At 45.6% G+C, this 24,190-nt stretch overlaps 1 protein-coding gene across 16 annotated transcripts in view; it reads right to left on the bottom strand.

The window, feature by feature from the left end:
• Positions 1-82: 82 nt before the first annotated feature.
• BLVRA (biliverdin reductase A) overlaps positions 83-24,190 on the bottom strand; it is a 56,431-nt gene continuing 32,323 nt past the window's right edge. For 13 of the 16 annotated variants that reach the window (XM_080386099.1, XM_080386100.1, XM_080386105.1 and 10 more), the window contains 2 exons: positions 23,977-24,148; positions 83-18,224 (listed from right to left, as the gene is read on the bottom strand). In XM_080386099.1, coding sequence (XP_080242225.1) covers positions 17,951-18,224; positions 23,977-24,148 — 446 coding nt within the window. In that variant the 3' untranslated portion in view covers positions 83-17,950. The remainder of the gene's footprint in view (positions 18,225-23,976; positions 24,149-24,190) is intronic. The other 3 variants (XR_013927914.1, XR_013927915.1, XR_013927916.1) reach the window with 3 other exon arrangements.

Raw genomic sequence — 24,190 nt, 5'->3', positions numbered from 1 at the left:
CAGGGAGAAAACTCAATGGCAGACTTGCATTTCAACTCATACTGTAAACATTAAAAAAAAAAAAAGCCAAACCATAGGAGAATTAATGTTATAAGAAGAAACAAAACAACCTTGAGATTTAGGAAGAAATATAACATCTTTTTGGACTTCTATTCTCAAAAACAGCTTTTCAACAGAAACCCACATGAGTGCCAGAGCTAACAATTAGAACAGCGTTTGAAGTCAGCAATGTCTCCATGGAGAAAAAAATATATCCAAGTTGCTGTTGCACAGGGAGCTTATAGCTATCTTCCCTCCCCCTCTTTCTTTTTTTCTTCCCCATGTAGGTGATTCTCCAGCTTTCCCTGTTCATCCACCCTCCTTTCTTAGGAAAACTGTGCTCATAAACGAACACCACAAAGATCCTAATGTGAGTCCCTGTGCTGAGTCTTGCTTCAAAACTAGGGACTCCTCCCCCACAAAATAATTACAGCTGAAGCTTCTTTTTTTTAACCCAACTCAAAACCACAAGTATGAGGAATTACAGGTAAGCAAGCACCACTCCTCTGTCTAACACATCTCCTTACAAAACATCTGGAAGGTATTGCATAGCTACAGCTGGCCCAAATCTACAGAGGAAATTTTTTTCTCACAGGTCCCAGAGGACTTGCTTTCTGTGCTACATCTGCATCAGTTACAATCTTTGTCTACAAATCAAGAGGGGTTTGCTAAATAATAATAATGAGAGGAAGAAAACCAAAATTAACACAATTCCCCATCTCTCATCATGTCTTCACCTCATGTCCTTACCTCACATGTTGCCTTTCTCAGGTTTGAGAAAAGGGTCTTGTGGTTGATAAACAAGGACAATGAGGCAGCTTGGTGTCCTGCTGCCTTTCCCTTCAACACAATAAATGCTCTTTCATCAAACAAGGATTCAGAGAAAAGCACCCAAGCCTTGTCTGAGCTGGGCCTGACTGACAAAGTGACAATCATCTCCCAAGCCTTCTCCTGGCTGCTAGGCCTTTGGAGGAAAAAGGTTCTCTAGCACAGCTGGCTCATGTTAGCCACAGGCACAGGGCACAGCTGGATGCAATCCATGGGGTGATGTCTGGCAGGGATGGGCCAGGAGGGAGGCACCTGGGAGATGGTGTAAAAAGAGGCAGAAGCCTGAATGAAATGAGCAGAGTTGATCTCGGAGAAGAAGGGCAGGAAACTTGGAAATCCTTGATGCCACAGTCACTTTATAGAGTGGAAGTGTATTGTTAAGAGGAAGTATATCTTTTAAGTCATGAATAAATACATAGGCCACATATATATTTAAAAGCATGTAATTCCAATTTCCCAAGCAAGATAAATAGCCCCCCAGCTTTCCACTTTTTCTTGGCCCAAGTGACACATGCAGGAAGCATTTTTACATCCCTTCCCTCTACCAAGTTCTAATTTCCATTTCTCTCTCTCAAGAGTCAGAAAGAGTTTGTGATGCCTCCTGAAAGACCATGCCTTCCCAGAATCCTGCCCACACTCACTGCTTGACACCTCCTGTCATTCCTCAAGTGAACAAGACGGTTGTCATACTTCCAGAATAGCAACTTTTACAAAAAAGCAGGCTACAGTCTGCAACATTTAACCCCTCGCTTATTCTCCTAAGCTTTCCTGCTGTGAAAACTTGGATTGCGACTGTTGTCAAAGCCAGCTACATAAACACCTGACTGTCCAACTCCACATTCAGCTCCTCACCTGCTCACATCCTACTTTTATTTTGAGACCTCCTTATGGTGCTGAAGGGATCTTGGAGTAAGTGTCACTGGTGGTTGGGAGGGAACAGAAGAAAGTTATGTTTCACCTGTGATGGTGCCTTTCTTACATGCCATGCTACAGGCATGCATTCAATTTTTCCAGACAAGTACTTCCATGCATTGGCTGTAAGCGCATCCAGATGCCTCACACAGAACCTCTCAAGCGCTACAGCTTTTCTGCTGGAGGCAACGGAAATATCCCCAATACACCAGACCCCAATACCTCACGGTGGGTTCAGGGGTACAGGGAACAACACAACGGGGTCAAAACTCAGAGTTCATGCTATCCCTGAACAGACTCTTTTGAAGGGTTTTCCATCTTTTTTGCATAGCTGGAAACCAACATATTTCAGACCTATCACTTAACGAACCCATTGCTCCCTGCTTTATTCCCTGCACCATTTGTACCATCACATATGTATAAAAATACTATTTTGTTGTTTAGAAGTTTGTTCCAACTTCCCAAAACTATGACTTCCAAGTGCTAAAGTACCAGAAAACAGTTTTTTGACTAAATTTATTACAGTAGAACTATAAACTGCATTTCCAAATAGGGTGGGTTTGAAAATACTGGGGAGTGTTTGTTTAAAACATGAGAAAAAACAGAGCTCAGTGAAATGCAAGTATTAAAAATAGACGTCAGACTTTTAAACTATTTGACAAAACTACATTAAGCAAACAGTGACCCCAGGAGCCACAAATATTGAAGCAAAACCTCTTGACAGTCCTGGGAAGATGAATTTGAGGACATTTATGGGGACAGGGGAACAAACACACAAAAATCCCCCAAAACAATAAAGCACAGCAGAATCCAGTGTAAAATTTCTATTAAAAATTTGATTTTAAAAAAACCCTTTGTTGCTGACAGTTTGGCTAGGCTCCTCATTGCACACAACAGGGCAAAAATTGGGCACTAGTGTTACCTACCACAGCCACCACTTTGTCACTAAGCAGTGAAATGCACCCTCCCAACAGCGCTTCCTTGGAAACACCCTCCGTCTCTTGGCCCCAGCCCCTGCTGTCAAGAAGGCAGTAACTACAATCTTCATTTTTCAAATACTGGTCATCTCTCCATTACGTTTACGAATGCATGTCACACCCCGGACCAAGCATGACACCAAATAAATCTGAACTAGACACGTGGCTGGGCCTGGTTTCTGTAACGGCCCTGCCCAAACCCGGCTCTTCTCCAGGTGCTGTGCAAGCCCTTGCCCATCCTGTCAGGCTGCATGCCTGTCTCTCACTGCTCCCTGGCTGCTCCGCAGTACAGGTAGATGGAGAAGTGAGAGATGCCCTAAACATGCCCTCCTGGCCGCTCTGCAAGACCTGAGGAGGGGTTGTCCCTGCCACGGCCCAAGAGAGGAGGAACAGCCCGGGGTCTGTCCTCGGGAGCCCAGCGGCAGAGGAGGTGTCAGGGACGCCCAGCAGCTGTGCCCCCTGCATGGCCACCAAGGGCAGGGACAGCCCCCCGGGCCTCCCGGGCACAAAGCCCAAAGCCCTTCCTCCCAGGGGGGCTGGGTGGGGGATGGGGTGGCACCTGGGGGGCCGTGTCACCCTGTGTCACCCCCGTGTAACAGTGCCATCACCTGGCAACACAGCAGTCACAGTGCCCCGGGGGAGTATAAAAGGGGCATCATCCAGTGTCCCCTGGCCAGAGCTGGCCTGGCACCGGCCTGAAGACACCCGAGAGGAAGGCCTGGAGGGGCCGGTGGGATTCCCTGGGGGCTGAGGGAGGAAGGCTGGGGGACACTGGACGCAGCTGCTGGAGCTTCTCCGCTTCAAGGGCAGATTCTGGCAGGGCCATGTTCAAAGTTGATGGATGGAAATCTTGCTTCAGCCTTCAGGGAGCAGACACAAGCCCCTCAGGAGATGAGAAGAACCACCAGCACCTGGAGGTGCTCAAGGCTATCAGGTCTTTTCAGCCGGACAGCCATGGCACCACCAAGGGAATGCCTTCTTGAGGAGCGCTGCAGAGCTCACCGGCTTCATCCCTGTGGAGCCAGGAGCAGTGGCCGTGAGTTATGGGATGCAGAGATATTGCCAGGGGTCCCAGAGCTTTGGAGCAGCCACTGGTGCCCTGCCAGGCACAGGAAGGATTCTTGTCCCCCCAGGTCGATCAGGCCAGGGGTGTTTGGTCACTCTTGGGAGCCCCTGAGGTGGCTCCGGGCTGAGGGAGAAGAGGGCTGGGGCGTCTCCCGGGAGGCGTGCCCAGCCCGTGGGACGAGGAGGCCGGTCTCGCTCACGTGCTCAGGGAACAGCCGATCGCCAGCGCTGCCTGAGGTCAGGAAGGAATTTTCCCCCGGGGCACATTGGCACTGGCCCCCGGGGGTTTTTTGCCTTCCTCTGCAGCACTGAGCGCGACCACTTGTCAGGGCTCCTGCGGTCCCTTGGGCCAGGTCACCGCCTGCTGCTGGTGCCCCACGAAGGTGGCCTCTCGTGCCCTGCAGCTGGGGGGAGGAAGGCTTTTTTTCCCCCGCGGAGGGCGAGCAAGTGTCCCTGCCCGGGGTTTTTTGCCTGCCTCTGCAGCACCGCGCAGGGCCCCTGGCCAGGGCTCCTTTGGGCCATTCTGGCCAGGTGCCTGCTGCTGGTGCCCCACGAAGGTGGCCTCGTGCCCCGCATCCGGGGGGAGGAAGCTTTTGAGGCTGCCAGGGGGCCCCCAGCGTGGCCCCCGCGGGTTGCTGCTTTTCCTTGGTAGCACTGAGCACAGCCCCCGGCCAGGGCTCCTCGGGGCCCTTTCGGCCAGGTTCTTGCCCGCTGCCCTCGCACCCCCGAGGCACCCCCGTGCCCTGGCGCTCTGGCTCTCTTGCCCATCGCAAGCCTTGGCAGGAGCCAGCTCTGCTCTGCCCTCGGCTCCCTTTCCCCTGGGCTTCTGCCTGGTGCCAAACAGCCTCCTCTTGGCCGGGCTCCAGGCTCGCTGCCCCATCAGGAGCTGCCACTTTCCAGCTCTCCCCGCGCGCAAGGCAAGCGCAGGGCAGGCACGAGAGCGCTTTCCATGCATCCCTGGCCAAGAAGCACAGTGGTGGAGCATGTTTCCAAAGGCAAAAAGTGTGTCTGTCATCGATTCATGGATACATCAACACATTTCCATACTTTGGAAAATATGCCATAGTACCACACAACTCGTCTTCTTTTGTGTGTGGTTGGTCCTAATGCTGCTCCTTCACATTCTCACTCTTCAGCTTCAGCAAACAGGCACTGTTTGGCCTGTGTCCCTGCTGCTGTTTTCTGTAGCTCTATGGCTTTTCTTTGCCAGAAGGCAAGGGACGTTTTTGCAAGCTAAACTGAGGAACACATCAGCTTGCTCCTGGCTACATACACACCTTGGGTTAATGCTTGCAAGCATCAGCTTTGAAACAGATCCAGGAAACTTAAATTCCTGTTTCCACTTGTAACCTTCGTATTATGTGTTCTTGAAAGTTTTTTTGGAACTGAACCCCCCCCAGCATTTCAGCCAAACAACAAGCAGTTTCATCAGTATTCACCTCATGGTGAGCACAGGGAATAGAACCAAACAGAGGAGTTACACCATGTTATGGCTGGAGCTCTACTTGAGAAGCTGTGAGTGGGGTCTGAGGGGTCCCTCCAGGAGAGCAGCTCTCTGCAGGGCAGGGCCCAGGCCCAGCCAGGACAGGGGCAGGCACGGGCACACCTAGAGCATGGCTCGGGCAGGGACTTACGGCCCAGGCTGAGCTGAGACACGTCGCCTGTGCCCTTGGCAGGAGACGGGGGCGCTGGGGGTCCTAGAGGAGGCCAGTCCCAGCCACCGAGGCCTATGAGCACCCCATGAACCCTGGCACAAGTAGACCTGCACTGCTCATGGGCTGTCCTCTGGACTCTGCTGCTTGTCCGCTTTGGAGATGGCATGTTGGGCCAGACGGACCTTCTCTCTCATGGAGCACTGTTCTCAGCTCTTTTGATTTAGCTTGCTTTTCCACAGGAAACAGATCAGACATTTCGGGAAATGGGTACAAGGAGAGAGAAAAATATCCATGGGTAATGAACTGGCATTGCTCACCTCCAAAGGATTTACAACCATTCAGTTCAAGAGCACATCCTGCATCAGCCCAAGGGCTTGACCTTGGAGCCTCACTAGTGTCACACGTGTGGGGTTTGCCATCCTGTGGAAACCCAGCTCAACTGGATGAAGACAGAAGTCTTTCAAAAACTGCACTTCACACTTGCTTCTGGCAAATTGGTTCAGGTGATCAAATTATCTTGAGATGATCCACAGCTCTCACTGCTGTCAGAAGGTACAGGCCTCCTTCCCACAAGGTGACAGAGGCAATGCCTTGGCTGGGACATGGTGATGGGTATTCAGTGCTTTCTGCAAGTTCAGGGCTGGGAAGAAATGTCATCAGAGATTTCTTCAGTGTGTACTACTTGCACGGAAAGAAGGAGGTCAGAAGAAGAATACACTAATACTAGACTAGCTGAGTTGGAAAAAACCTATGATTGTCTAGTCCAACTGCCTGACCACGTCAGGGCTGACTCAAGAGTTAAAGCATGGCATTAAGGGCATTGTCCAAATAAATGCTTCTTAACACAATGACAGGCATGGAGCATTGACTGTCTCTCTAGGAAGTCTCTTCCAGGGTTTGGCCACCCTCTTGGAACAGAAGCGTTTCCTCATGTCAAGTCGAAACCTCCATGATGATCACAGCTCTGAACCATTCCCATGTGCCCTGGCACTGGGTACTGGAGGGAAGAGCTCAGCAACTCCCTCTCCACGTCCCCTCCTCAGGCAGCCACAGAGAACAGCGAGGTCGCCCCTCAGCTGCCTCCTCTCCAAACTAGACAAACCCAGAGTCCTCACCCGCCCCTCAGGGGACATACTTTCCAGCCCTTCACCAGCTTTGCTGCCCTCCACAAGGCCAAATTCAAGTAACAAAATGATCATATTTTTATATATACTGATCAAGTACCAAAGTAATCATATATTGATATCAAAGTGATTTAGAACGCTGAAAATTTGGAATTAAGTCAGCCAGGCAAATCTGCTCAATTTAAACAGCAGGCTTTATTCCTGTTGAAGATGTACTTTGTACTTATTTTTGAAACCATATTGAATTGCATCAGTGAATAACGACTGATAACAACACAAATAATTTCTGTGCCAAACTTACACTTCACGTCTACTGATCTTCTGCTGCTCAGAAGATATAGGACAACGATGCAAATGCTCATATAACCTACAGTGTATACACTCAGATTCTCATTGATAACAGTTTATTATCTTATTAAAAATGGCATTTCTTATTTACTGAGCTACTAATACTTCACTTGTAATTTGCTTTGGATAGGTGGACTATTCTGTTTTAAGGGCAGCAATTAAAACTACATTGACTGGACTGAATAGAGAAGAAAAATAGTACCTTAAATAAAAAAAAAATTACCCTCAACATGTGTTGTGTTTAAAACTGGTTTATTACAAAGGAAGGATAATCTGGGGTTTGAGCCTGAAGATTTTAAAACTTTCAGATAACCCCTCATACCTGGTTTGTAAGCAGAGGCCCAAAGAACCAAGCAAGTATTTCTGGTTTTTAAACTTCCAGCCATTTTGTTTGTTATTACTTATTCTTTGGAGGGAACTATACTGAAATAAATACAATAAAATGAAAAAAGCATTCTATGAGGAGTTAGGGCTATAGAAAACTCTAGCCCCAGTCATTCTGCTAAGAGCTTCCCACAGTTTCAGCAACTTTATCTTAAACTTAGGTAGAAAATATGCATTGCTTTTTTTGCTGGTTTTATCACATTACTTAAATAATAACTACAGGCACTACATTTTAATTTCAAGTGCAATTTTAACTAGATGTAGGTTTTAATTGTTTATTATGGCTTTGCTTTGTTTTTTAAATTAAAATCTGGTTCAACTCATTTAACTATTTTTTGTCTACTATCCCTGAAATACAAACTGGCTTGGAAAAATGAAATTACACATGGTGTTGCTCAATCCTGTAAAAGCATCCTTCAATTTCCAAACAGAGCTGTTTCCTATTTTCTGTTTCGGTAAATAAGCATATTTTCTCCTGGAGGCCTGGAGTCTCCACTGAATGGCAAAAACACTGGCCTGTGAAGCGTTGGCTCTGCCTGGCTTGGAGTGATCTGAGAAAAACAAGCAAGCAACCACCTCTGTTGTGAATGAGGTAAAAGCATTATTCTGGGTTTTACAGATCTCAATCACTATTCAAACTCACTCGCTGCCTGTGTCCACAAAAATTGGTCAGAAATTCTGCTTCCTCTCAGTCTGGCTAAAAATCAATGCTGGCACCACAAACTGGAATTACCCTCGCGCCAGCGCTGCCCCAGATGTGTTCAGGTTGGCCTTCCTTCGCTGGGCATCAATTCTGCGACAGCCATATGAATGACGTGGTTCTACATCCACACACTTCCACTAAACAACCCCCTTCAACAGCTCCCACTCCCTGATGGTCCTGGGAGCAATTTTGTTGTATCTTCAATCAACCCGTGTCCCTCCAGCTTTGCTCTTCCCTCTTGCTGTGATGGGTTAGCAGAACAGCCTCTCTGAGAGGGTCTTAAATGGAATTCAAATAGACAAGTACCAGCTCAAGAGGCTGGCTGTTGTTTTGCACTTTGAAGAAAGTGGGTGAGACGTAGTACATTTTGATGTGGTTGCTCTTTGTATTCTTTTGCACGGATAGGAATTACTACATGAGGCTTAAGATATGAAGACTGTTTGCTTTTGCCTGAATAAACTGAACAGTCAAAAAGGAAATAGCTGCAAGACATCACTTAAAACAAATCTGTTCCCTGACGTGAATGGCTAAAAGCAGCCAGGCAGATAAAATAGTGATTATTTAATGCATTAGGAATCAGTGGGATACGCTCATGGGATAGACTGAGTTGTTGATACATCTTAGTTTGTGTCCTGAATTTCCAAAAGATCAGAGCTGTGTCGATAGCAAGACATTACACTGTCAGTAATAACTGCCTGACTATGATTTACTGCAGTTTTCTGCCTAAATAAACAAGCCTTAACGTACTCGGTGACCAGAACATTGCGAGTGACATCTTATTATAAGCTGTTGCAAAATGAATATCAATGCAGAAAAATCCTTTCAGCTACATATGCATAGGATACATCAACCTTCTATTTTAGTGATGTGACTAAAGTAGGAGGTAAACATTTCCCTACCCTTTCTTTATTGGAATGATTTTGGTTTTCCTTTTTTTATCCCTTTCCCATATACCTGTGTTGTAATAACTTCTCACCCTCCAGAACAACTGGTCATAGCTTTGTACCAGGGCTGGCAACTTAAATCTATACAAAATGCAAATGAAGAGAGAAGAGAGGTTTACACGTGATGGAATCAGGAAATAGTCAGGCTCACATTCAGCACTCCGTAGCATACGCGATACTACAGAACAAGTTCCAATTCAGATTTTACTTGCAAAGACCAGACGCTTACCCGAAGGTGCTGTTAGAGCGTAGGACTTGCCTGACACAGCAGCACGGCCATCCAAACTCACACAGCCGGTCAAGGCACTGCTTCTTGCTTCACAGGGTGACTTTAGCAGAGCTGTCAGAAGGAGAAGGTACAAATCCTGCTGGTCGAAGTGACAGAAGTCAAAGTGACTGTGACCAGCCTGGTCCCATATTGAGTGCAGAGCTTCACCCCACGTGGAAATTTCCAAGTTCTCCACCCCAGGTTTTCCAAAGCCAGAAGACAAGACATTACATCTGTAGATCACCTAATGGGAACTTAGCAGGCAGAAAAAGAGGGTACAGCATCCAGGTGAAACACTGCTCCTGGGTGGGCTTTCACTGCTCCCCTTGCTTCTGTGGTGAGGTACACCTCCCGCTCACAGCACTGGAAAGCTTAGGTGGTGCTGGGCCTCACATTGTGCTGCTCTTCCAACTCACCTCCTTTCCCAGAACCAAACAGTGCTCCAGGCTGGCAAGGAGGAGCATCTTGAGGTTGCTGCTGAAGGAACGTGGCTTTCTGCTAAAATCCAAAAGAAAGCAAGGTACATCTGAAGGTGTACATGAGGTAAGGGACAAAGGGAGCCTTCGTCTATCAGGTTTCCCTTTGTGACTGATGATGACCACCTTCATGGACACTTCCGCCCTTCAAAACCACCTCTGGTAGGACATCAAGGAAAAGATCAAGAGCTTGGGATGTGGGACAGGGTTCCTGAGCCCAGTGACCCACAATGTCAGCTCACAACATAGTAGATAGATGTCTAGTACAGAAGGATCCATGGTACAACCCCTATGTAAGCCCTTGCCCACTTCAAAGTACAAAACCAGCTTCCCGATACCTGAGAACAACCATAAAATCAGACGTGACAAAAACTCCTGAGAGAAAATGAGCTACCGATCAAGGAAATCAGGCTTGCCTGCAAGAGAAACTTAAGCTCATGAGCTTTTTTTGTCCATTGTTTTCTCTTGCTTTAAAAACCCTCCTGCCACTGGCTCTTTCTCAGCACAAGAAAAGGTGCCTCTGCATGGAAAAAAACTATCAATGCAGAGCAGCCAGATTACGTTGGGACTTTTTACCCATGGGCATGTTACGCATGAGAAATCCAGGCATCACCTACACAGAGATGTACTTGGTGGGTTTGGGTTCTTGCAACTCTTTCCATCAGAAAACTGGAGCAACTCTGGGCCTTTCATATAAAAACACCAGGAATAAAGGTTACCTGTGTTTTCTGAGTTATTTTCCACCAAAAAATTTAATGCCCCTTACTGGACTTTTTCTTTTTCTTTCTTCCTTGACATGGGAGTGCTTGTGAAGACTGACAGCTCAGCCTCCTCCCTCCTCTCTCCCTTCGCAGTTAAACCCCATCCCTCCAGCTCTGCCCAGATTTTGGGTGGAGAATTGCTGCTGCCTGTTTGTCCCTTACAGCCCTCCCCAGCCCTGTCGCGGTCCCCCCGCTGATCACCTCAGGGATGTGCCGTGAGGTATTGGGAAAGGGGTCACAGCAATGGCAGCAGCGCAGCACATCTGGAGGGACCTCAACAGATAGGGCAGGAAGGGTAGAAGGTGAAGGTGCTCTGTCACGTAGAGGCAGCTGGGCAGGGACAGGTGCCATGGATGCTTGGTGCTCCTGCCCAAAGAAATGCATGTCAAATCGCACCCTAAAACACCAGGCTAAGCTCTGCCATGTACAGGGCTGAATTTCCAAGAGCATAGTGCCTGCAGAGGGATTAGCAAGCAACAAAATTAAGGAAAGCATTTTTCTTTCCCCTGTCCTTCCCTTCAAAATCCATGATGTTAGAAGACATCAATAGACGGCTTTTCGTGTGAAGCATTGGAAGAGACGTGCTGCCTGCCATGGTTTTTCAAACTGGAAGGATGCAGAGAAACAGACAGTGTACAAGCACTTAACAGACCTAATCATCTCAGGGCTGTTGGCAGATGTAGCCCACATAATGCTGCACCCCAGGGGAAAAGGTGGGGATATCTGCAGAGCCCGCCATCTCCAGTGACAAGTTCACTGAAGCAGAATAGGAAAAAATAAAAAACAACAAACACCTAGGTGCACTGCCTGAGCTACACAAAACCTCATTATTTTCCAGTGAAAAACACCTCTGTGCAGAGAGCTTCTCTGATGAGTGAAATCAAGGACATTCCAAAATGATTCATGAGTGTGTAACCTGGCTACAGCTGCAATAAGATGACTGTGCCTTGACAGGCTGGGATGACAGGCTGAAAGATGAGCTCCAAATGAAATCAAGCTCAAAAGCAGAAGTAGAGAAAGCTCTAATGGCTGATAATTTAACACAGAAAACTTCAAGATATAGCAGCACATGGGAGTGCTCTGGTGTGCAGTCATGACCTGTACGGTCATATAATAGAACTGGCATCTGTAATAAAGCAGATACGAGCAACGGTCTCGTGAGCACACAGAGGTGAAGGGACACCAGCAGGACACGGTATTACAAGAGAAGCAAATGTTAGAACACAGCAGGTTTGCAGCAGAGGTGGATTGCACTGAGCAACGCAAAGAGCATACCAAGCGAGAGGCAAGACGTACACGACGAGCCACAGACAAACTCATTCTGCCTGAGCTCACCGCAGCTACACTAGCAGGCAGGAGCAGGGTGGACAGGGTAGAAACAGTGACATAGATGGTTTGGCTCTGGTTGGGTTTTGCCATAGGGCAAAAATAAGACAAAGATGGTGATAAGGCATTCGTAACTCCCCATCTAACAGCTCTTAAAGAAATTTCCATGACATTCAAAATCTGGACACAAACAGATTTCAGCATAGCAACAGAAAAAGTCCAAACATGAACACTGTCTGTGTGAATGAGACTAGGAACTTAAACAGTCCCCATATGCAAAGATGCTGTATTAAAATGCAGGCACAGTCAATGACAGGAAAACGTCAGCATCCAGATCTTTTCTGTAACATGTGTTTTGCATCAGTATTAGAAAGAAAAGTCTTAAAACTGTTGAACTCTATAACAAATCCACTGACAGTGGAATTCATAAAATGAAATCTCAGATCAGAGGAAACGGAGAAAAGGTGTCCTGATTCATTTAAAATCTTACCGAGACTTTACAAAGCCATGTTATCTACAAGTACTGCTAATAATAAGGACCAGAACAAAGGAGAGATGTCAACTTACAAGGGAATTGTATATTTTTGAAAAGGCGGAGGACCCATTGGTGTAGGTGAGAAAGAGAGAGACAGAGTTATAAACAGCTCCTTAAGAAGCACACAGAACAAGGCTACTGCTGCCTACTCAGCCGAGGACACCAGCTATAAATCCTTGCATCAAATAAAACACAAAACCCAAACGCTGCCAGTGTGCCGCTTCCCTAACCATGGGAAGAGAGTCTATGAATTAGAGCTATATTTGAATTAAACAAGAGAAAAAGAAGAGCTAATAGTTTACCCACTGCTTCTTACTAGCAGAGAGCTATCGCCATCCTTTCTGTTTGTTTCTGGGCTGCTTTAGAAATCCTGAGTGACAGATCATTCACAAAGGGACACCATTCCTGACATTATTTTTTAAAAAAATATAATTATTCCTCTGTTGAGCTTCTTTCTTGACTTTCTGTTAATATTTAAGCTAGCATTTAAAAATTATTTTTATTCATCTACAACTTGAATAACACCCACACACAAAACATCAGAAAGCCCTAATTCAGTGAAGCAGTTCTTCACCACATTGAGGTAATCTAGCCATTTTAGAGATGTTACTGGGTTCTTTGTGAGTTAACCCTTGTCAGAAAAAAAGGATGACTCACTGGAGACCAGGCAGGATGGGACATACACTAGGTGTGGTAGACAGGAATGTTACTAGACAGGTTGTGACATTAACGACAGCAGCAAAATCAGCTCACACTAAATGTGATCTAGGATGCCCCAAAGTATGACGTTTTACAGAAGTTTTTTGAAGTAGTAAGGTGAACCAAGTGATTTTTATTAGACCAGGAAGTGTTCAGTGTTGTCAGAACTAGCATGAGTACCCGCAGGATTTATTACTTCAAATTATTGTTTTGAAGTTCCCCTCCTTATTTATCTGCATGCAGCTGTGGGCCCCTGCAAGGTGTGTTTATTGCCAAGACGTGGAAGCCAAGCGCTAAGCCCGGAGATCTGCTAGCTGTAACACTGAGATGATTCCTACAGCTGTGTGGGTATCACCATGCAGCAGCCCTGTACCTCCTGAACCTGATGTTTTGTTCAAGAAAAAAACTGTCCATCTTCATCAGGTTGGAAGTTGTGTTTGGGTTCCCTTTTCTCCTAATTACACTTATTCTGGGGGCAGCAAGCTACTATCAGTGCTGGCAGGCCAGGAGCCAAATGGGCACTTTGAGCTGAGCTGCGGGTATGTCTGCACGGCCCGATGAGTTAGCCCAGTACTCCACGCAGGCCAGCCAGCTTTGCTGAGGAGCAGGGCACATCTGGCCAGATGAAATTACGCTGCAGGCTGGACCTCCTGATACCAGAGGTAGCTCAGCTGGTGTTTTGTACAGCACCACACTGTACTTGCATGAACATCTCCTGTCTTCCCATTGCAAGGCTTGGTTCCTCCAGGTTCAGGGTTCAGTTTGCACGGATAACACCTGTGCTACATCCCTTCTTTAAAAAAAAAATCTAACAGGCCACAACAGAGTCCTGTAACCTCATTTAACTCAGCTTCTACAGACACCAGCTTGCAGCACTTAAGGCTAAACAAGTATCTTGCTATCCTTGCCAGAGATCTGGAGTTATTTACTGGAGATCCTTGTATTCCTGGTACTATGTTTTATTACTATTGCACAGAGCATACCACATACCTTGGGGAGCAGTAAATGCTACTGCAGGAAGTGCATCAGCACACGGTTCTGCGAGTCTCACCGGAGACATCATTACATAGCCAGATGTCCAGCCAGGATCACCTTTGGTGGGTCACTCACCAGCAAACCGTGAGGGTGCCCAAGGTCCCAGATCATACTGCCAACCTGAGGGAGTCAAACACCTTGAGTGACAGCTGAAAATTCATGTACAGTTCAGCCCTTACAACCTTGAACCCTCTATGGACTGCTGGAGGATCTGCAATCCCTGAAGCGCTTTCTGTAACTCAGCCCTGCAGTTTTACTCAGACACCATACATACTATTCATTTTAAAACAGCCAGTTTTGACATATTAGGACCATGTTAAAAACAGCCCCGATCTACACAGCTGCCACCGCTTGCCTTCCCCCTTCCTTGTCTGCTTGATCTGCTCTTGGGGGGGATCAATGACATCCCCATATGTAATGCCAGCTCAAGCAGCTTCTGTGGTGTCTCCCAGTCCTCTTCACCTTTCCCTTCATCCCACCTCCCACGTTCATGTACTGTTCCTGACAACCCTCAGTAATCACACAGTTAAATTAGACCCCATTCCAAGACCCCACAGGGCTCCCAAAATCACATCCACCGTCCTTCCCCCTTGGCCAGAGCTTCCCACACCGCTTTGCAAGTCCTCATACCAACAGCTAGTTTCTTTACTCTTTGGAAATTTTCCTTTCCCCTGATCTCCAGCCCTCTGAAAAGGACTTTGGATCAAAACACCTCTTCCAGGTTTCAGCTAGCATGTTGCAGTTAGTGACTCCATGCTTCTGATCTGCCAAAGTCAAGCTTCAGCCTGTGTCAGCAAACTGAGCATCCTTCTTTCACGTCAGAGCATTCTGCAGTACAGCTGTTCCCGTAACAACTCCATAGCATCAGGCAGAGTTAACAAAGTGTGCCGCAATGGACTTCCTACAGTGTCCTGTAGCAGCAGGGTGATTTCTAACAGAGAAAGTAGAAAAGAAGCTACTTCCAAAGAATATGATACACTAACTTGCCCATGTCATACCTTATACTTACCTCTTCATACCTCCGCATCTCTAGAACTGCCTTGCTTCAGGCTATGCCAAACACTATCTGAAAAACTCGTCCAATAGTATTTCTGCTATGACAAAGCAGTTTATTAAAACCAGGAGAACACCCATTTCAATACCTGTTTCAGATTCTACTTAGCAGATTCTACAATGTTGCTCAAATGCACCAGTTGTTGAATGGGAAACTGGAAGCATACGGCCGAGGTTTAGACTTGTCTGTATTCCTGGGCAGGAGTCAGAGGGGACCAGAGGGGCAGGAATTTTGTGGGAGGGCTCAGGAATTGAGATAAGGGGACAAACCCCACCATACTTGTATTCAAAACTTTGAAACAGAAGGAGAAGACAGCTGAGGACTTTAGGATAATATCACAGCCTGTAGTTGCTGGCAGGATTTCACAGGGCTCGGGGAGTGAAAGGGGGTAAAAGAACCAGCTGGGACAGAGCCACTTTCAGCACAGGCAATGGCAACAGCTAATGAAGGACAACAGGAACTGAAAGGAATCATTAAGAACTCCGACATTTTATTGGCGAGTTTGACATCTGGTTAAACGATGTGTACGTTTGAAGCTTGACATCCAGTAGCTCTCGTATACAAACCACCACGGTACAGCACAGCAAATTCAGAGGGCTGAAGGAAAAGTCATTTCAATGCTGCAAGCTCCCAGGAGCAGGGCAGGCAGCTGCAGGCGAGCAGGTTAGCTGGGAGGGATGGGAGGGGGATGGGGGGACAGCGCAAGACACCCAGCTCTAGGCATCTGCCTTCCCTAGCTCAAATTAGCCAGCTAATTTCTCCAGGCGCGCTCCATAGAAACAAGCTTCTCCAGAGGGTGATTCACTGCACGCTGTTACACTGCTCTCTGCAGAGCTCCTGTGAATCTCTTCCCTGTTTCTTTGAGGAATACTGCTCTCGCCAGCAACTGCAGTGTGCCCGGGGAGACGTGGTGGCTAAGTTTGATTATCCTACAGATGGGGAGTGGGAATCTCCCTTTCCTTTGCCCTCCCTCCTCAGCTACCCATGGTGAATTAGCATGTAAACAAGTGGTGTTTGCCCCATGTTCACAGCTGAGGAGTTAGTCAAGAAACACAATCTCGCATGTGCTGTCATACACAGCAGATTCTCATTTCAGTTGCATCCCAGATGGACTTTTTGCACTGTACCACAAACCCAGTTTTTCCCCTCATACAGCAGCAGATCTGCCCAGGCAATGCCCGTCACATCGGTAATGAAGTCCCCGGGAATGCTCAGTAAGGCGCCCATTTGGGCTGACACACGTGTGATCCGCCTGCATGGGTGTGCCGCCAGCCCACATGGGTTTCAATCCATTGCAGCCAATAGGAAGATTTTCACTTATTTTAACAGGTAGATCTAAACAAATTTCACATGCAGAATTAATTAACTTATCAAGCTCCAGTTGCTCCTAAAAAATTGGGGAAAAAAACCAGTCTTTCCTTCCCTGTTTCCAACTAACTGAGCTGTATCCAGCTTCTGAATTAACATGAAAGGAAGACTTTTTTCCCATCAATACTGACTGGCTGTATTTATGTATACATTCACAACATATATGCTCCTTTATTAAAAAGCTGCCCAAGTCATAACATGGAAAAGAAATGATGGTTCTGTGTCTGAAAGAACAATGGCACAGACTGAAGTCTGCCGCTATATTAGTATAGCACGGACAGATGCTGTAATTAGACAGTGAAAGGCAAACAGAGGAGCTGTTCATAGTTTTGCATGCTGGTTAGTCTTCTCGTAAAACTAAAACGCTTCTTTAGGGAAGTGATAGTCTTCATACATGACCCTGAGACTACTGTAAAATGTTAAACCACAGGTGTCATACACCATAACCACACAACTATACTTGCAAAATGCTCCATTTTCTACAGTTCCATTCTAATTTTATCACTATTTCTAATGAATTCCACTGTTTCAAGGAGCACAGTAGTTATTTTTTTCTTAAAAGTTATTTTTAGCAGTAATCCATTCACATGCTGAATTAGATACAAAACATAAATGAAGGACAGCAATATGCTGCTCCAGTACAAAAACAGAAAAATATTTAGATTCAGTAGAAAGCAGGCAGATGATGCATTACTTTAATGTACTGTTTCAACCTCTGATGGAAAAAGATTTCTGTGTTGGCACAGGACACCAGAGAAATTGAGTGAACTCAACATGGCAAGAGACAAGATTTTTCCTTCTATTGTGGTTTGATACCAATATAGATTCTATTTGAAGGTAGATGATCTCTAATATAAAAAAACAACCAAAACCCAAACCAAAACAACCCCCAATAAAACCAAACCAGCACCATAACTAACTAGAGCAAACACACAGAACAATTTGGGGCATCTGGAAGAAATGTCAGGACTGTGGTGGCACAAATTCTGCAGATCAAGAGGTGGAAGGCTTACCTAGAACTTCATTCTAGCTAATACTACATGAATATTACTAAACCAGACACCTCTCATTTTCAGATGTACCTAGAGGGAGAAAAAAAAACAACGCAGGAGGAAAAATTGTATCTAGTAATTGCAGTCCTCCAGAATCTGCTCTCAGGGACATTTCCAAGCGAACCACAGGAAAGCTTGCTGCTGCTAGGTTCCTCTCTGCCTGGAAGGACGGCAATGCGTCGGAGCAGGGTAACATTGCTTTTTTTCTGGTGCAAATCAGAAGGCATGGGGTATAGCCCAGGCTATCCAGCCTACCCAGAGAGCCTAGGAATCACAATTAGTCAGAAAGAAAGAAGAAAAAAAACCACCCAGAAACAGGAACTGCTTTCACGGCAACGGTGAGCTCTAGCCCTACAGCTTTCCCGTCTGCCGCGTTCCTCCTTCCCTAAGAGCAGTTTCAGGAACAGATATTCTCCAGCTGTTCACAGTGCTGTTGGATCACCTCGGCAAGGTCAAGACACCGCAAAATTCGCCATTTCTCAGCAGCCAGCTCCTCCTTGGATACCTGGCCCAGCAGTTTTTTGGCAAAGAGGTTCTGATCCTGCATGAAAAGGCCCACAGCAGACCTTGGGGCTTGAGGGAAGTTCTCCATGCAACCACTTGTGAAACAGAAGTTGATTTTCTTTTCACGTCTCATTCCTGGTCCCCTTTCTTCAATCCAAGTCAGAGGTCTAGCATAGAGAAGCAGAGAAAAAGAAGTGTATTTATGAAGAAATGGAAACAACAGTTTCAGTTTATGATTATTTTTTTCTCAGCATTTACAGAAAACGCCCTAATAAATGCAGCATTTATAAATCTCAGTCATTGCATATTCAGGTAAGATGTTCTGACCAACATGCCTTGTGGTTACGGAGTTGAACACCAGGTAATAGTCTTAACTGCCACTGCTTCATGCCGTGACCTTCAGCACACCATCTAAGGTCTCTCCAGCTTTGTCTTCCCTACACACAAAGAAAAGCCAGCAACGTCTGGCCATCTCACAGGGAAGAGGGAAGTTTAATCTGTTTGTGGACTTGGATGACAAGTGCAGTTAAACATCCTAATACTTTGTGCATGACTCCATCACGGCTAAATTCACAAGACCCTCAATGTCTAGTCATTCTCCAGCAAGGATAAGTTTACATCACTTGGGGACATCACAATGACTCAGGCGTTACTGCGTGAGCCGAACACCACTCCTTTAGGACATGCTGGACAGACAGCAAGTTCACGCATGCAGACACTAGTGTCCACACTCTCTGAACATTTCAAATACATTTCTTTCTCTTCACTGGGAGCACTAAGTTGATCTTGGAGATTACACCAGAAGATGTCAGTTTTGCCCGTTTCAGCCACACAGGCTCTCAGGCAGGTCTTTCTTAACCGGAGCAAAGTGCTGGCTTATGCTAACACGACAGCCACAGTCTCCAGGCCAAGCATTGGCAGTGGCATCTATCGACTCACATAGCTCACAGGTCCTCACGCCTTCCACCCCAGCTTCCCAGATGGGCCAAGGAAAGAGGAGCCATGGGACATGCTGCATAACTTCAGGGGTCTTAACAGACTTGCCGGCCCAAACCTGCAAATGCTTGCAGAGGCTTTGAAGAACAGCCCTCAGCACTGGCCACAGCCACGACCCTCCTTTCCTGCTCTTTCGTAAGCTGCCTAGAACTTGCCATTACCTTTCTGCAGCTCATTCATCAGCACTCACTACCGCCTGTGTTTAGAGGATGCACATTATTTTTCTTACTTGGTTATTGATGGTCCCTCTACAGTCCTTTATGGCCCACTTTAATCTGCCACTCACAAATTATGAGGGCATCAATAGCATGGAAGAATAAATTCTGTCTCCAAGTACTGCCCGTTAAATCTTCAACATCATTAGATCTGGAAAAAAAGTCCTTGTCAGTCTACCCTGAACACATTCTGCAGAGCACTCAGCTTAAGGATTCTGCACCTCTCATCTTTTATGCTTTAAGATCCAGTTTCTATATTCACATCATCGTATCAATTATTCTTTGCTCACCTGTACTGCCACACATACCCCCTACAAATTAAGCATGGCCAGATTAACCTGAATGAACAGAATAAAAAAACCCAAAAACTGGAGGGATGGCAGGGGGAAGACACAAATCACAGCCTTCAAGAACGCATTGAAAAAAATCCTCAGAGAATTAATAAATGCAAAAGACACCATGCACTTCAGGAAGTCCCAAGGCTGTGCTGCTGCAGGCCTGAAGGGTGCTTGAGGGCCATGTCAGCTCTGTGTTTTCTGTGTTCTCATCTGCCTCCCCCGAGGTGGCAGCTGCAGACCTTGGCCAGAGGCAGGCCGGGGAGCAAGCTGGGGTTTGCCCTGACTTGACAGAGCCAGATGTACCTTCTTATGGTAGCAAACCACCACAGAGGGGTTTTGGGCCACTGTTATTCAAAGCTGCTTTATCTCAGGTAGGCAGGTATGCAGAAACCACTGGGCAGGCACAGGCAAAAATCTCTACCATACAGCAGTGGAGAGTCCACGGTGCGATCCAAAACAAGCCATGTCAATGCAGGGGCACCTCCCTGGGGTGATCTAGAGCAGATGCACACCAATGATCAGGCTCGAGCATATACCTTCTTCTGCTCTAGCTTGGGGAAGCCACTGAACCAGAAGCACAATCATGCAGATTGGGCAAAATTTAATCAAAATGATTAAAATGACTGATTTAGATCAGTGAGCAGGAAAATGTTGGGTTTACTAATAGATTTATCTTCTTCTGCAATTGGATTTGTAGTTATTTTCCCAAAGAGAGGTCGATTCTACTTGATTTGGCAACCAAAATGTATTAACAACAACTTCTACACTAAAATTAGTCCCTTTTTTGCTGTAAAAGATACATATTTTGCAAGCCTGCACATTATTTAAGCAATTTTGGAGCTTAAGAACCAGGTTTGTATTTGATGTCAGAAACTGTGAAGGGCTGCTGGGTTTTTAACAGATAATTTACCCATTTTCATTAAAGATTTTTATCAAAGTGTTATCTGGCTATGGATGCAGTTAGTTATCTTGAAGTGTTAGTAGTGTTACTTAGAAGCAACAAATGCAGCACTGCTGGCAGCTGAACAAAGCCACATTAAACATGTTGGACAGTAGAGAAGGGAAAGAAAGTTTAATTGAATGCCGACAAACCGCTTTTGTACTGCCTTTTTACAAAGCAAGCACTACCTGCAGTGAAGAAGCTACTAAGACTTCCTATGGTCATTCTGTCTTTCCAGATTCAGACTGGTGAAGCTCTTCTCGCTACATTTTATTCAGAGATTGGAAAAGACTCCGCTTTTCTGATTCTCTGTTTCCCCCAATAATGAGTGGTCCTAGCTGGACCGTGCTAGCTCAATAAACCAAAATGAAGCGAACACACTTTTTACCTGCAGAAGAATTAAAGTGGTTTCATGCCTGAAAGAATTGTGGGTTCACTCAGCTTAATATTTTATGCAGCAGCTTCTGCAGAAAGCATGTATTAGATGATTTGTTATGCATGTTCAATGTGAAGCTATTATTAAACTTTTTAAGCTTAAATCTCAATAAAAACAATAAAATCATTTCAAATGTTTATTGCCAGAATATGTGTTCAGAAAGTGTCTTCAATTTCTTTTAAACATCTTCCTTTTCACACTTTGAAAATGCCAATATTTTTTATTTACCGTGCAATCAAAAAGAGCCTACCTTACCTTGGCTGGGAATTAAGCAATTAGACCCTAACCCTAGTTAACATCAAGAGAGACATTGCCCATATCATTACCTCTCCAGCTCACACTACAAATTCATTTTTGACATTTACTGAAATCAAGCTCTGTAATCCTGGGACAGGAACTGCAGTCCCAAACCAGCTGTGCTGTCAACAGAGGTTTGGCTTTGCCTGGATTGCTCAATGTTTTATCACAGAGAGGCTGTCAGCTCAACTGTCTTGGAAACACAACAGAGGCAGAGGTCATCTCACAGAAAGCTCGGTGTCAGGCATTAACACACACCTCCAAAATCCACCCAGAGACAGACTATAGCCTTTGCACAAATCCCTGCTTAACAAGCAGGATGCAGGCTCCTGCATTCTGCACCTGCTGTATTTTCCAAGGCAGCAAATAGGCTGAATTAACCTGATTTCTCAAGGTTAGTGTATTCATGTATTTCGAAAACGGATGGGATAGCTCTCAGGAAAGGTGAGGTGCAGACCTTTCCCCATCCTTCAGCAAAATAAAGGTTTTGCAAATTAGAGCCATAACACTGCCACCATTACCGCTGGGCCATAACTTCACCTGATGGAGAGCGGGCCAAACTCTCTGCCACCGTAACTCCACTGACGTCAGTGGGGGAAGGTCAGCAGGAAATATGGCCCTGCCACCGAACAGAACACAGGAACGCTATGTAACTTTCCAGCCAGCGTAAATTATCCCAGAGGCATAAAGCTGACAGTCCCCAAGGTCATTAAAATGCCCATGGTGACAAAACACTTACTGATCCGCACAAATCGATAGCAGTGGGCTAAGAAAAGCAGGTATCAGTTAGTGGTGCAGAGCAGGAAAACAGCAGGAATCCAGAAACAGTTCTGTGCCTAGCAAAGATAATATAGAGCAGCCAAGGACTACCTACGAGAAACGCTTAAGCCACCCGCTAGTTCCACCTGCTGGAATTAGTTCCAAATCTCACTCTGTATAGATCTTTACAGCTGCTCGTGTTACTGGCAAATTGCTAAGCAGGTAAACAGAGCCTGTATACAGAGTTCTGTCCTCTCTCAACTGCATTTTAAAAGGAATTGGAAATGTTTTTTTATTTAAAGAGAGAGGAATCATTGCTAAGCCAAGATGCTAATCCCAGGATAAACTGCAGTGGGCTCTGTAGGACTGGCTGATAAAATGTTTAAATAGACCCACGGTGAAACTAACAAGTTCAAATGAGCTCTGTATTCACTCCCAAAACAGCTAGTCCATAAGGTTATTACTTTTTTTAGCTAAACACTTATCTAAAATTCTTAAAGAAGCAAGCATTCATGTTTGGTGGTTTTTTTCTTTTTTGTTGTTAGGTGGTTTGGTTTTTTTGTTTGCTTGTTTAAGTGTTCCAGCAGTATGTGTGCCACAAAGAAGGCTAATTTCTTAAAAAGATAGGCCAGAACATTTTCCCACGGGGTCTTATTTTTCCCTGCTCTCCCTAGTCTTCTTGTACACCTCTTGTCATATGCCTGTGAGTGGGTCATCTGTCTCAGGAGGCAGAGCGTGTTATTTGGAAAAACAGGAAAAAAAAGGAGTGAAGGGAAGGGAACAAGTTGTCCCATCACCATTCCTGCCTCCTAGGAAACATAGAGAACTTGGGTAACTTCTCTGTACCTTTTCATGTCAGACAATTCTCAAGTTGCATCTATAGAATGCAGTAAACTGTCATCATGAGTAACTTCAACCTATCTGAAAGGACTTGAGCTGAATGGGGATGTCCCAGAATGACCAAACCGGAGAGTTTCCGGCAAAATACACCACCAGGCTTTTGACCAAGTTGAGTACTCAATCCACAATATGAAACACTGATGATTTACTTCATGGTCATCTAATATTTAAAAATATACTATTTCACAGCAAGGCCATTAAAAATACATTACTCGATAGCAAGGCTATTGTTATCATATAATAAAAGGGAGATCAAACTCATTATTATAAAATGCATCAAAAGAATTGTCTGCAAGAAAGTCATAGTGCAATGACTGGAAAAAATGACAAGTAATCCTGGCTGCTGGATTCTCACTCAAGTCTGACACACCCATGCAACAAAAACAAAAAGACAAGAAATGGGAAACAGGCTGTTGTCCTGCTCAGGGAGGGAATAAAAAAATTAAGGTAACTTCAGGACTGCATATTAGGCATTAATCAAGAGCAAGCTTTGTGTGTTGGCCTTTCAATAGTTTATTATAATTCTGCTTGAAATGTGTAATTTTCTCTTAACTTCCAGCTAGTAATACATACTAGCACAAGCATGATAGTGCTATAAGCTAAGTATTATGCTTTTTCAAACTTTTTCGAACAGTCATATGCTTTCAAAACTTGAAGGAAGGTTAGCTTTCAATATACATGTAGCTAGTATGTCTGATACTAAAAAAATACGCTGCCTCTGAACAATTTTTTAGAGTGCGAGAGAAGGGTCTTTCAGTCCAGGGCATCGTAAAACGCTTTGTCAACCCATTCCTACGCCCAGACATGAGAAAAGAGTTTTTAAACGTCCTTTACGTTTAACGTGTTCTTCAGCAGACACTGTTTGGTGTGGCACTGTTACCATCATTCCTATAGGAAGCACTTCCAGGTCTGTTTCTCTTGTACGCTTTCCGGCCCGCATCCACCCAGTCTGCTTCCACAAGAGGAAGGGAGGATGCAGAACTCCTGCAGACAATACCTGAGGAGCCTGGTTCACCTGCTGCCACCGCCATTACTCACTTCTTGTTCGCAGTCTGAAAGTGAACAGTCATTCTGGAATAATTCTTATCCCTCTGCTTTTCTCTGGTGGCGGAGGTAACAGTGAGGTCTCCAAAGAGGTCAATCAGCCAGGTCAGTCGGGCAATTCCACTGAAAGCTGGGAATCCTGTTTTGTTTTCATCGAGGACACTACCTGGTGCAACAGCAACAGAAGGTATTGAGAAACAGGAAAGAG

The sequence above is a fragment of the Falco punctatus genome, assembly GCF_963210335.1.
Source record: "Falco punctatus genome assembly, chromosome: 4".
NCBI classification, from domain to species: domain Eukaryota; kingdom Metazoa; phylum Chordata; class Aves; order Falconiformes; family Falconidae; genus Falco; species Falco punctatus.
This window is presented reverse-complemented; position numbering and strand designations above follow the sequence as displayed.